The following is a 14,888-nucleotide window of genomic DNA, read 5'->3' on the forward strand; positions in this document are numbered from 1 at the left end:
TAACTTCTAAGTGTTTGATGACAGATTCGAATTCTCTCCACTAGGCCACTAGCTACCTTCCATCAGCGAAGGATAATACTTTCACTACCTATATCATATGGCAGTTGTGAGGAAAGCATTTGTTGATTTTGTTGTCTGACTCTTCATGACCCCATATGGGGTTTTCTTAACAAGGATGCTGTATTTGCCTCCAGTGGATTAAGGCAAACAGATTAAGTGACTTGCCCAAGGTCACTCAACTAGTAAATGTCTGACATCAGGTTTGAACTCAGGTCATCCTGACTCCAGGCCCAGTGTTTTGTGCACTTTGGTGCCACCTAGCTGCCTCCAAGAGGAGAGCACCTAGGAAACCTTAAAGAACTCTAGGAATATGTTGTTATCATTATATAGGATTTGTCATTTAAAGGGGCACTACAGGAGGTAAGTAGAAATGTATCTTATTAGGAAAGTTGCTTCTATCCCAGTGGCTTAATGCTCTGTAGAAACCAGTGTCTACACATACCATTAGCTTCTTCAGTAACAGCTGCAGTTAGATGGAAAATGCAATTTGGGTGCTATGAGTTGTCTTTCATCCTACCAACAAATTAGGATGTTTGAAACCTAAAGGAATAAGCTTAAAGTGCTTCCCTGATCACTAATCACTTGTCTACTCCAACTCTATCAGCAGTAAGAAGATAGGGCATGTTGTGCTTCTTAGTGCCTAACTCCCTTCTTTCTCCAAGGTCTTCTAAGCTGTGACCACTACCAAGTAGAAGATCCTGTTCCTGTCCTGAGAAATCCTTTATCAGTCTAATTTCATAGTGGGAAGAGCATTGTCCTGGGAATCAGAAGGCCTGGGTTCTAATCTGAGCTGTGTAACTAATAAACCATGTGACCCTGAATAAATCACTTCTCCAATCTGAGCAGCAATAAATGGGTTGTTTCTGAGTTCTTTCTCTTCTTTCTCTTTGTCATATTCTTTTACTTTCCAACCTCTTAACACTATTTCAGATTCTCTTCTGCCTTATCAAAGTGTGATTTTTTTTTTGTTTGATTGTTTTTTGCTTTTCTTTTAATCATTTCTTTAATCCTGATGAGGACTGCTTTACTTACTTGGTAAACTGAAGATCAGAGAGGAAATTGTTTCTCTAGACCAGGGATTCCTAACCTAGGGTTCATGAACTCAATTTTTCTCCTTTCTCTTACCCCTTAATAGTTTGATTACTGTATTTCAGTATAATTGATTTCCTTTGTAACCCCAAATCCATAAAATTTTATTTTATGCCTTTAAAAACATTGTGAGAAAGAAGCCATAAGTTTCACTAGATTACCAAAGGGACCATGATGCCAGAATCACCTCCTAGAAATTAAACATTTTCCAAATGAAGAGAGACTGGTTGCCTCTGAAAAAAACGCAGACATAAAACAGTCCTGATAAGTCATTGAAACAGTTCTCTCATTTGTCATACCTTCTTAATTTTGGTGCTTTGTTACTCACCAACTGTTCCCAAGTACAAACTAACTTTCCTGGTAAACACATGCTATCATTGCTGCCATGGGGAGCATTTCTACATTCGTGTCAGGGATTAGTATCTTTTCACCTGCTCTAAGTGTGCTATGGTGATTGCCTAGGCCTTATACAGCTCCCTCATATAACTGCTTATCAGTTGATCTTTTGAAACTCTCCAAACTCCCTGGCCACTCCTGGCCTTTTCTCTTCCACTGTTCAGAAACTGGTTTCCCTTTTCACTGGACCATCCTATATAGAAAGCACTTTGGAAATGATAAAGAACTTTGAATCCTGTAACATACTATGAAATTCCTATAGAATTTATAAAATACTGTATAAATGCACAAGCATGATCTTATTATTGTTGTTGCTGTTTCTTATCCCTGACAAACTAATTCTTTCAGGACCTTAAAGTACATTTTATTTCTCAGTATACTAAATGATTTATGTACCAATGAAATATCCTAGAAATTCCCTCCTTTACCTATGCCAGTTCCTTGATGTCTAAAAACCAGCATATGCCTGGTAGAAGTCACCTACCCTCCACTCCCCACAATTCCAGGGCATGCCAGGATAGAGAAAATAGGAATATATAGGCACAGCTGGGAGGGGAAAGAAGTATGGGAAACATATAGGTTTAAAACAATTGTAATGAGCTCCATAGTCCCTCTTCTGTAATAAATACATATGAGACTTTTCTTATCTCTGATTCAGTAGTACAACACCTGAAGAAGTACTCTCTCATCCTGAGAAATCAAAAAAATGATTACATGCTATTTTCCAAAGTACTTCATTCCAGAGCCACCTTCATTCCACGCTCCCTCTCCGCCAACCTGTGTGGTCCATCACCAAGGAGCATGGCACCTCCTTAATCAGAGGTGTCACTTAGCCTGAGTGGTGAGGGGGAGGCCAGGGACCTCAACACTTCTGAGTGGGATTAGAATTAGATTAAAATGTAACTGGGAAATATTTAACAAAATAAATAAGTTTAAATACAGTAGAACAGAGATAATGTTAATATATGATTTTCCAAGTCAAATATTTGGCTGCATGGATCCTTGTGTATGGTGTAGTGGCCCCTGTTCCTGTGTGAGTTTATCACCACTGTCCTTACTTGTTGCCAGCTTGGGGGCTCTTGTTATAAAGGAAATGTATGCCAACTTGGATTTTACATTTATTATTTTTAATTTTGGGATTTCACTTGTAACACTTTTGACTTCTGTGTTATTTATTTGCAGTCATCAACTGTACAGACCCTGGACATCAAGAAAATAGCATCCGGCACATCCAATCAAGTGGCCCCCACCATTTTAGCTTTGGAACCTCTGTGTCTTATCAGTGCAACCATGGTTACTACTTACTTGGGACACATGTGTTGACTTGCCAGGGGGATGGTACATGGGACCGATCCCTCCCCCAGTGTCTCTGTAAGTTGACACAGTAGCTCAGTTTTAGTCTTAATATAATGAAAAGCCTCCTAACAATTAGAACTATCTTCAAGTGGAATGAACTATCTTGGGAGGTACTGGGTTCCTCCTCATTGGAGTAACTCTGTCTGAAGACAGTCTAGATATTAGAGATATTGTAGAGGAGATTCCTGGTCAGGTCTGGGTTAGACTCCATGGCTTCTGAGGTCCCTTTTAACTCTGAGATTCTATGATGGTTTTCTTCCCTATCTGAAGGTCATAATCTTCCCTGTTCTTGCTGAAAATAAGAGCCATCATTGTTATATATAAATGACATTTCAGTGGGAATTTCAGGTAGGTTGTAAATTATCTAGAAGAAAGTTACACAGTCAGTAGATGAAAAACTTCAGGCCATTCAACCAAGGAAAAAGAAAAATATGTGTATATATATATATATATGTTATATATTTTATATGTTTTATATACCTAAATATTATATGTGTTATATGTTTTGAATTAACATTTCCCTCAAATATTTCCAAGAATTTTATATTACCTTCTCTGGGAAACCTAGATTTGGTCCCTATAATCATTACAAATGCCATGATTATTTAGAGTTGCTAGATTCTTTATTTTTTTATCTCTTCCAGTGGTCTCCTGTGGTCATCCTGGCTCTCCACCCCATTCTCAGATCTCAGGGGACAGCTATACTGTAGGATCAGTTGTGCGTTACAGCTGCATGGGCAAGAGAACTTTGATTGGCAATGCCACCCGCATGTGCCAGCTGGATGGACACTGGAGTGGCTCTCTACCACATTGCTCAGGTGTGAGCATAGGGAAAGTAGCCTGGGAAGAGTGAAAGATTGGTTGCTTTTTATTGGCCTCATGCAAAGCTTAGACGAAGCAGAGGGTGGAGCCCATTATAACCATTTGGAAAACCTGGCTCAGCCAGATTGTGTTACCACTTGAAGCATTTTCTGGTCTTATATAGAACTTGGAAGTTTAGAGTTGTACTTCATTCTCTCAGATGTCTCTATTCAATCCAGGCATGAGGTTTCTGCTACCCATCCTTTTTCCCCTTATCATTTTTATGCCTTCCTTTCTGTCTAGTTTCCTTTCTCTCCTTCCTCAAACTAGCCTAACTTCTGTGCAGCATTCATTCAATCAACGGATATTTGCTGAATACTCTTTTGGCTAGATTTTAGATTATTTTTTTGGTCAGAGTGAATCCTAGAGGAAGACATTAAAATCTTAGAACTTTACCTAACTGACCTAAAAACTCTTATATTTTTGAAGTCCATGAAGCTACATTTTGCCTTTGAAAGATTAGCACACTTTTAGACTAATGAAGTTCTCATGCTTACTTTCCCTTTTTATAGCCCTTTTCTATAGTGTTAGAAATAGCTGGGTTGTTCCCAGTGGTCATGAGTACTTCCTTCTGATTTCTATTTGACCTCTATGGTAGATACAGGTCAACGTTAACCATAAGACAATAAAGTAATTCTTTGAAATAATATGAGGTCATCTAACACAGTCAGATTTTTAAAGGAAATTAATACTCTTGCCTTGAGACTGGTCCTATAAATGTCCCTGATTTCACTAGTTCACATGGCTTCTTATCTTTAGTTATAATCCCAGGAATTAACTTTCCCACTTCTCATTTCCACTATTCTCTATTCCTTACACCACATTAATATAGTGGATTTGTTTGATTCTGGCCAGCAGGTAGCAGTGTAGGAATTTGTGGGGATCCAGGCATTCCTCCACATGGTATCCGTCTGGGAGATGAGTTTGTTATTGGAAGTCTGATGCGATTCAGCTGTGAACCTGGGTACATGCTTCGAGGGTCATCAGAGAGGACTTGCCATGTCAATGGCTCATGGAGTGGAACCCAGCCTGAGTGTGAAGGTAACACATGAAATTTTCTTCCCATTGCCTGTTCTCTCCCACCTCCTCCATTCCTTTTCTCAGAATTGACCAGTTAAATTCATAACCCAAGTTCAGAACTTTGGCCAAGAAATAAAAAGGCAAGAATATTGGGCAAAATATTTGAAAGTGCTCTTATCTCTTTTCTCTCCCCTCCTCTCAACCAACTTTTCTAGTATTGGGGGAAAATAAGTTTTCTAGACTGAGGTCGGAGATGATCAAATTTATATGCCCTAAATTTATCTCTCTCCTCATCACCTAAGGATCCTTCCTTCTCATATTTGTACTCAATCGATCTTCCTCACTTGGATAAAATTGGAAATAATAATAATAACAATAGCTAACACTGATATCATGCTTACTATATGCCAGGAACTGTATTAAGTGCTTTTACATTATTATCTCATTTGATCCTCACAACAACCCTGGGAGGTAGGTGCTGTCATTATCTTCATTTTATGGATGATTGAGCAATGGTACAGCAATTAAGTGACTTGCTTAAGTTCACACAGCTAGTAAGCTTCTGAGACTGGAGTTAAACTCAGATCCTCTGGACTCCAGGCCAGACACTCTAGCCACTGTACCACCTAGCTACTTCTTTATGACTAGTAGCATTGTTTTCATATCTAAATAAAACCTATAATAAAAGAGCATCCATTGATAATAGAAGCATCGAACCAAAAAATACTATTTGAAAATTGACAGTATTGAAACTAGCAAATATTACTACTCCAAATGCCTTAGGGCTTTGTTTTTCGGGACCGGGTCTCTGATGGATTGGTGTTTCAAAACAGAAAAACAAATTGTTGATTACTCTGTGTGTGTGTACGTATGTAAGTGTGTGTGTATATGTGTGTGTGTTTATACAAACATATACACACAAACTATATATATGTATATATATTATATATATATATATATATATACACATACACACACACACACACACACAAACACAGGCACATCATCATTTTTTTTTTGCTTGTTTTGTTTTTTTTTTTTTTGCCAATTGGGGTTAAGTGACTTGCCTAGAATCACACAGCTACTAAGTGTCAAGTGTTTGGTCTGAGGCCGGATTTGAATTCAGGTCCTCCTGACTTCAGGACCAGTGCTCTATCCATTGTACCATCTACCTGCCCCCACATCATGTTTTAAATTAGCTATAGGCATTCTGGGAATTTTAGAAAATGGTATAGACTAAAAATGGCTTGAAGAAAGAAATTTGTAACTGTCAGGTCCATAACAGGCTTGAAAAAATATTTAGCGCTTGACACTTACTAGCTGTGTGACCATGGGCAAGTCACTTAACCCCAATTGCCTAAAAAAAAAAAATTAGTATTTTATTTTTTCCCCAGTTACGTGTAAAAACAATTTTTAACATTTGTTTTTAAAATTTTGAGTTTCTGATTCTCTCCCTCTTTCCCTCCATCCTCTCCCTCCTCATTGGGAAGGCAAGTAATTTTATATAGGTTATATATGTGTAGTCTTGCAAAACATTTCCATATTAGCATGACAGGCTTTTAAGGGACAATTTGGAGCCCCCTCTAACCTTTGAGGTAAGTTGAGGCATGGTATAATGGGAAGGGCCCTGGATTGAGAGTCTGAGGACCTAAACTTTGAGTCTAGGTCTAGGCTTTGCTGCTTCCTTGCTCTGTGAACTTAGGCAAGCCCTTCTCCTCTCTAGGCCTTACTTTTTACATCTGTAAAAAAAATGAGGAACTAGGACTAGGTGATGTTTGAGGTCCCTTCCATATCTAGATCCAACAGTCTCATGCATGGAAAACAAACATTTCTTAGAAAGGCAGACTCCTGCACTGGAGGGACTATATATTTGATCCAGTCTGGCATTTCTAATCAATTAGGCAATCAATTATTCAACAAATATTATTAAGCATTAGAACTATATTTGATGTATGAGTGGCACATACTAAGTGCTTAATAAATGTCTTTTGACTGATTGCCCGGAGAGAGTTTCCCATCTATTTGGAAAGGTAACACAAAATGAACAAAATAGAAAACAAGGCAATAATTGATATTTAGTTATATGGTTACATATCTTATCTCTTTTCTTGTTAGACTATAAACACCCTGAGGGCAAGGAATATATCTCATTCATCTTTGCGTTCCTTCTAGCTTAAGTTTTTTGCAGGGTAGTAGGTACCTGAGAAATATTTGTGGAATGTGTCCACACCTTACATATACAAGCAGTCACTGACTTAACAAACAACCCTGTATGTATACGAGTGGTCACCTTCATACAAACATACATCTATAGATCAGTGGCATCATAGTGGAGCTCAACTTTCCTTCCCACTCTTCTACTTACCATTGTCTGGAATTGTTAAACATCTTCCCTCTTCTCATCTTACCCCTAGCTAGATCAGTCTATGTTGAGTTCTAAGTGGTGATGAAGGAGAGGTTCATACCATTTGTCTATCTGTATCAGATTTTAATCTGACTCTGGGCAGTTCTAAGCTCCTCAGGCTGTGTTATGCTCTCTCTATGCAGAGTGAAACATATTGAATCACTTTGCTCTTTTGGCTTCCTAGTGCTATCTTGTGGAAACCCAGGAACACCAAGCAATGCCCGAGTTGTGTTTAATGATGGCTTGGTTTTCTCCAGCTCAATCATTTATGAGTGTCGAGAAGGCTATTATGCAACAGGCCTGCTCAGTCGACACTGCTCTGTCAATGGCACCTGGACTGGGAGCTCCCCAGAGTGCACAGGTGAGCTCTACACCAGTATGACGTGTGTGTATGTGTGTATGTGTGTGTGTGTTTGTGTGTGTGTGTGTAGAGGCTGAGTCAAGTAGCAGGGTCTGTACATATCTATATCTCTATATCTGTATGTGTTTGTAACAGTACACATATTTATCTATATATCTATATATATATATATATGAGTGTACATCTATACCCATGTACATCTGTACTATAAATGACTATACATCTATATGTGTGAAAGTGTATATATGTATTGTACAGTATACATCTGTACATGTGGATGTGTAAGAGTATATACTTGTTTGTGTGTGCATGTATATACATGTACATAAGTTCAAGTGTATACTATGTGTGTATGTCTATATGTGTACAAGTGTATGTTTGTATGTCTACAAATGTACCTCTGTAGATGTACACCTGTACTTGTGACCGTGTAGGTTTGGACAGTGTACATAAATATCAGAACACAATGTATATGTGTATGCTTGAACATATGTGTGTGTGCACATCTGGATATGTGCTATGTATCTGGATATGTGTATGTACATATAAATGCATGTATTCTGTGTGTATATGTCTGGGTGTACATCTGGATATGTGAATATGTACTGAACTATGTGTACATTTAGTACATGTATACTTCTGGACATGGGAATGCATATGCAGGTATGTCTCAATGTTTGTATCTCTGGACTGCGTACATGTATATCCAGTCATGTGTGCATATGCACATCTGGACATGCATCTGGATTGTGTACATGTACATCTGGAGATGGGTATGTGTACAGCTGGATGTGTGTACATTTACTAGACTGTGTGTGTGTACATCTGGATATATGTACTGTATGTCTTGATGTGTGATTGGATGTGTACAACTGGACTGTGTATATGTATGTCTGGATGAATTCATATGCACAGCTGAATGTATGTTTGGGCAGTTTCATATGCACACATCTGGATGTATGGACTTTTACCAACCCATGTACATCTGGATACTTGTGTACACACATGTTTTGAATGTGTACATATATCTCTGAATGTGTGCTGTTGGATATGTGGAAATCAAGCTTTGAGAAAGATAGGATAGTTTATGCTGGAAATGGTCACTTTTTCGTCTCTTCCTTCTAGTTATAAACTGTGGTGATCCTGGAATTCCAGCTAATGGGATCAGACTAGGCAGTGATTTCACATACAATAAGACAGTGACATACCAGTGTATCCCAGGACATATGATGGAATCTGACAGAGCATCTGTGCTGAGATGCACGAAAGACCGGGTATGGAATGGTACCAAGCCAGTGTGCAAAGGTGAGAACTGAAGCCCTCACGGGTACCACTGTAGTGGGGTGGAGATGGGGTGGGATGCAGGGAAGGACAGGATGCGAACTTGAGGCTTGTTCCTTATATATCTGTGAAGAGAGGAAAGAAGGAGGAGCAGGAGCATGCAAATGTGAAGCCGCTTTCCTAGATTTGAGTTGGTGGGTGGTTCATAATTTGTCAAATGCCTTTTCAAATTGAAATTGACAGAAATTAGGACACAGTACGCATGTAAGATCTTCGACTCCTGGCCGAGGCTATTTAAGCAGGTCCCGTTCTCTAGACCTCTGCTACCTTCTCTATAACATGGAGCTATACATAATTATTCTGCCTAACTGGGGGATGCAGGACAAGAGAGCCCTTGGAAGTTAGTCAGGGTCAAGTTCTAGCCTTTTGTGCTGGCTTTTATTAGCTTTGTGGTCTTGTAAAAGTCACTTTACTTTTCTGAACCTTGGTTTCTTTGAAATGGGAATAAGAATGCCTGCCCTGGCTATTTTATAGGTGACATAATACATGTGAAGTACTTTGTCACTATATAAAATTTATAAAGTCCTGTGTAGATGTTAGCTCACAGGTAAAATTTAGACAGTAGAAGATGATGAACTGTTGAAGCTTAGATCTGGATGGAAGCTAACCGGTCATCTAGTCCAAGTCATTTGTTTTACAGATGAGGAAACTGTGGAACAGAGAAAATAAGTGACTTCCCCAAGCTCACACAGCTATCAAGTGACAGAACTAAGAAGAGAGGCTGGCTAATGCCTAATTCAATTCTCTTTGCCACTGGTCCTACCACATGGCAGCCTATTATTTAAAGCAAGGGATAGCAAACTATGGCCAGTTTGACTTTTAGAACCCTTCTTAGCTAAAGGGCTATACAAAAATATATGGTGGTATGTATTTGACCATTGGATCATAGTTGCCAACCCCTGAAGAGCCTACCACTTACCTGACATTGGCCTGGGTATTAAAGAACTCATAATCTGGTTGGAGAAATAACTAATAGGACCAGACAATGATGAGCGTCCCAGACAGAAAGTGCTTTAGGAATTCAGAACAGGTAAAGGTCACTGTGAGTCTTCCACAGCAAAGGTCAGCAGAAACGAAGAGCAAGAACACTTGGTTCTGAGTCTTGCTCAAAAAGCCTCTGACCTCTGTCATCTTGTCAATATGGCACAGTGTGGTGAGCCTTAGCCTAGGAATCAAAAGACAAAGCTCAATTTGAAAGCCAGTTCTCCCATTTACTAGCCCTGTGACCTTGAGCAAATTCATTTACTTCTATGGGCCCCAGCTTCATTATCTATAAAATGGTACCAATAGTTACCCCACCTACTTCCCAGGGCAGTTGTAAGGGTCAACTGAGGTAAAGTACTTTGTACCCAAAGGTTGTACAAATGTGAGTTATTGTCATCATCATCTCTGTTGGCTTGCATCCTAACCCTAATAAGGTAACCAAATAATTGTTATGAATTAATTTTCAAAATCCCCAGAAAAGACACCTAAGGAAGAATTCTATCCTGCTGCTTCTTTCTTGGAAAGGAGGAAATAGTGGCCTAAATCTCTCTGTACACTTAGCTCTACAGCTTAACGTTCTAAGATTAACTTGCTTGACATACGTGAGGACATCCCAGCCTGATTTTTATCTCTGAGGCTAAGTACATGTGTGTGTTTCATCATACTGGGACATCTTTGAAGATGGGAACTATGTTCTCTGTAACACCCAAGGTTCCCTAAAAGTGGAGAGTCATGAGTCCCCAAAGGCAGAGATAGAGTTACTTACATTGTTAATGGGCTTCGATGGAGCATGGCTCCTCTAGAAAACTATCAAGACACAACACCTTTGGTTTCCTTTGCAGCCATCCTGTGCAAGGCACCCCCTCCTGTTCCTAATGGGAAAATTGTGGGGTCTGACTTCATGTGGGGCTCAAGTGTGACATATGCCTGCTTGGAAGGCTATCAACTCTCCCTACCTGCTGTGTTCACCTGTGAAGGCAATGGTTCTTGGAGTGGAGAGCTGCCCCAATGTTTCCGTAAGTTGGTGTCAGAGTGGGATTGTGCTTGTATACAAAGAATCCAGGCGGCATTCTTTGGGGTGTAATGTTCCTACTGAATTCTGTCCTGGTCAGACCATATCTAGGGCCTTGTTTTCTGTTCAAGGCACAATTTTGGAAGAATAATGATGAGCTGGAGAGTGTCCAAGGAAAGATGAGGATGGTGAAAGGCCTTTGAGATTATGTCATATATTATTAATGGTTAAGGAGCTGAAAATTTTTAGCCTAGAGAAAACACAGGAGAGAGATGATAGTTATCTCCAACTATTTGAAGACCTAGAAGAAGGATGGTACTAGTTCTGGTTATCCCCAGAAGACAAGATTAGGAACAATTAATGCATCACCTTTTAAAATTTGCATTTTATTTTCTTTTGTGATGAATGGAAAGTCGCAGAGATATAATGTCTGGGTAATTGATAATCAATTTATTAATTATAGCTAGCAAATAATTAATAAAATCATTGTCACTGGCTTTCTCTTGTAAACCAAAGATGAACTTTCAGGGCCACTGAGAGTTTAAATACCCTTGGAAAAGTGTTTCTAACAGGTGGAAATCAACTCTGATTGGTTAACAATTAATGAGAGAATGAATATTATAATGAGAAGTGGTCTTATTCTTATGAGGGCCTAGGGCCTAGACTTTGATTATGTCATTCTTACTCATCTCTACTCAGACCACTCACCTCCAATCTAGAAAAAGGGATCTACCTTCACCCAAGTCACTTATGTCCCAGTTGGATGGGATCTCAGCCTAGATTGAGGAGAATGTTAATCCAATCTCATTATCAACCCTGTCCTTTAGAAACTGCTTTGACCTTGTAAAGAATGAGGAAATAGAAAGGGAAAAAACCCTAGATTCCCTCAATATTAATTGGTTATTAATATAGGAGAAAAATAATCATTTCTTTCACTTTTTAACAACCATTTTTCTCTTCCTTCCACCTTCCCCCACCAACCAGTGTGGTGCTGGGGGAATTTATAACATAATCAAAGAGAACAAATTCTCATATTGGCCATGTTGAAAAATGTATGTCTCCTTCTGCATCATGAGTCCATCACTTCTGTCAGGAGATGGGTAGAATGCTTCATTGTTGGTCATCTGGAATTGTGGTGGGTCATTACATTGATCAGACTTCTGAAATCTTTCTGATATTTATCTTTGTGATATTATTGTATAAAATGATTTCCTGGTTTTGTTCATTTACTCTACATTGGTTCAAAAAAGTCTTTCCAGATTTCTCTGAAAACCATCCCCTTCATTATTTCTTATAGCACAATAATATTCCATTACATTCAAATACCACTATTTGTTCAGCAGTTCTCCAATTGATGGGCACTCTCTAGTTTCCAGTGTTTGATGGCAACTTGGTGTTGCAGCGGATAGAGTCCTGGGCCTGGAGACAGGAAAACTCGAGTTCAGATCTGATCTCAGACACTTATTAGCTGTGTAACCCTGAGCAAGTCACTTAACTTCTGTTTGTCTCAGTTTTCTCAACTGTAAAATGGTAATAATAGCACCTGCCTCCCAGGGTTGTTGTGATAGTGAAATGAGATAATGAGGTAAAGAAAATTTAACTTGTGATCACTTGTGTGACATGTAGTAGGCATTTAATAAATGCTTGGAATAATAATTGTTGAATCAATTCACAGCTTCAACAACAGGGCACTAATGATCCTGTTTTCCTATATCCCTTCAAACATTTTGTCATTTTCCTTTTTTATCTATTTTTATCATCTTTGATACTTTAAAGGCTATGAGGCAGAATTGCTTTAATTTACATTTCTCTTATTTGGGTGAATTAATTTGCAAAAGGGCAAATTTAAAAGTGATGTTGGGAAAAACTTCTCTACAATGATTGCTGTCCCAAACCACTTTGGGCTGCTTTGGGAAGCAGTGGATTCTCCCTCACTGGAGGTCTTCAATCAAAGGCTTAATAACTACCCCTCTCCCTGAAGGAATTTTTGTTGAGATAGGGTTTTGGTTATATGGCCTTTGAAGTCCCCTCCAACTCAGTTTTTGTAAGTCTTTCTCTGCTGGGATCCATCATTTCATACTAGAATCACAGATTCTTATATCTGAAAGGAAGCTCAAAGGTTATCTAACCTAGGAGTTGGCATACTATGGCTCATGGGCCAAATCTGGCCCACTGCCTCTTTTTGTATGACCTGTAAGCTAAGAATATTTTTTTAATGTTTTTAACAAAATAACATTTTAGTTCAAAAGTCAAAACCAAATTCTTAGCTCACAGCTACATAACTGTAGTGTGCCACAGTTAACCCACAGGCCATAGTTTACTGACCCCTGAAACCTATTGGGTAAACAGAGTTGTTTGTGCCTTCCCTGACTCCCAATACTTCAATATGAGGAGATTCTTAGTCAACATCGTAAAATGCTTATGTGGAAAAAAGGGAATCGGAAATATTTTAACCTAATGCAGGTAAGACTCTAATCTGGAACTATAGAAGGAATTCAAACAGAGAAAAAGGAGGTGGTTCTCTTCTAAGGGCTGTTGCATACTCATAGGGTTGGGTACCTCAGGAAATTATGTGGCAGTATTCACATGAATTTCCTTAGGTGCAGGACCTGAAGATCTTCCTAGAGCCCTTTAGCCTATAGTTTCTGTTATTGTCTAACTCTAAACGGGTAGTTTGTAAAACTTTATCTAGGATTAAGCCCAAAACCTCTGTTGAACATGGTGTTGGGAAAAGAAGGAAACCTAAAAATAAGGAAGGGTTTAAAGACAGCAGGCCCCATTCTCCAGTTCTTTTCATAGCTCTAGAATAAACCGTATCTCCAAAGTTTGAGATCCATGAATTGTGAATTAAGCTATGTACATGTACATTTTGTCCTATCTTAGCCTGGCTGTTGGTCCTGTCACGATAACATTTCCGTGAGAAGTACTTTTGTTTTTATTGCTGTGGGAAGAGGAGGGAAAGGGATACCTACATCAAGGATGAAATGATTGTGACACAAACAATAAAAATGTTTAAAGCAAAGAGCAAAAAAAAAAAAAAACAAAAACCCCAGGATATGTGTAGCGCTGTGGTATACTACAGCCCAATATCATTGAATGCCAAATTTAACTTGTGATCACTTTTTTCTGTCTGGGGATGTGCCAGATAGATCAGCTCCAGGAATCCCTAGGTTGATCACTGACCATGGCGTTTGACCAGAGTAGCCTGAGAAGTGTTTGTTGCTACTGTTCTGCATGCTCCCGGGGAATTAGTTCTTAGTGACCAAACTCCTACTTTACATCTTGGGGTTTGCTCCTTCTTTGATTTCTCGTAGAATGTTAGAGCTGGAAGGGATCTTAGAACATGGTATTAGAGCTGAAAGAGGCATATCTTTATAGGCCATTTTTATTCAACCAAAGAACCAATTCTGTTTGTTGTCTCTTGCTTTTAGGTTCATACTGCAGCCCAGTAGCTGTTATCATCCTTTCCATGGATGATGGGAGATTCATATCTTCCTCTGGCCCTGACATAGTGAAGTTCTTTCCTACTTAAGATAATATCCTGTGATCTTGTTAGTTAAAAGTTCATTGTGAAATTAAGTGCTGAGAAGAAAAGAAACATGTAAAACCCAGTTGACTGTTGGTCTTCCATACCAGGACATTAATAGGGAATTAATTGAATAGTAATTGGCAGAAAGACTGAGCAGCATTAGAAGTGACCACATGCCTAATGGTGCTTCCCAGACCAATCACACTGGTGAGGTCTAGAGCTAGTCTACAAGAAAATTAGCATGAGGCTGTTAGAATAGCTATCTGGTTTCTAGAGAGTTGTTGTTGTTAAGTCATTCAGTCATATCTGATTCTTTGTGACACCATGGACTATAGCACACCAGTACTGTCCATGGAGTTTTCTTGACAAAGATACTGGAATGGCTTGCTATTTCCTTCTCCAGTGAATTAAGGCAAACAGAGGTTATGTGACTTGTCCAGAGTCACACAGCTAATAAGTGTCTGAGACCAGATTT

The 14,888-nt window shown here is 39.0% G+C and overlaps 1 protein-coding gene across 1 annotated transcript in view; it reads left to right on the forward strand.

The window, feature by feature from the left end:
- The window catches only part of CSMD2 (CUB and Sushi multiple domains 2), a 914,813-nt gene that overhangs the window by 860,147 nt on the left and 39,778 nt on the right, over positions 1 to 14,888 (forward strand). Inside the window, exons 55-60 of the mRNA XM_027864466.1 lie at positions 2,728 to 2,916; positions 3,546 to 3,719; positions 4,621 to 4,803; positions 7,371 to 7,547; positions 8,673 to 8,852; positions 10,715 to 10,888. Coding sequence (XP_027720267.1) covers positions 2,728 to 2,916; positions 3,546 to 3,719; positions 4,621 to 4,803; positions 7,371 to 7,547; positions 8,673 to 8,852; positions 10,715 to 10,888 — 1,077 coding nt within the window. The remainder of the gene's footprint in view (positions 1 to 2,727; positions 2,917 to 3,545; positions 3,720 to 4,620; positions 4,804 to 7,370; positions 7,548 to 8,672; positions 8,853 to 10,714; positions 10,889 to 14,888) is intronic.

Source organism: Vombatus ursinus, unplaced genomic scaffold, assembly GCF_900497805.2.
Source record: "Vombatus ursinus unplaced genomic scaffold, bare-nosed wombat genome assembly UNPS02014775.1, whole genome shotgun sequence".
In the NCBI taxonomy this organism is placed as follows: domain Eukaryota; kingdom Metazoa; phylum Chordata; class Mammalia; order Diprotodontia; family Vombatidae; genus Vombatus; species Vombatus ursinus.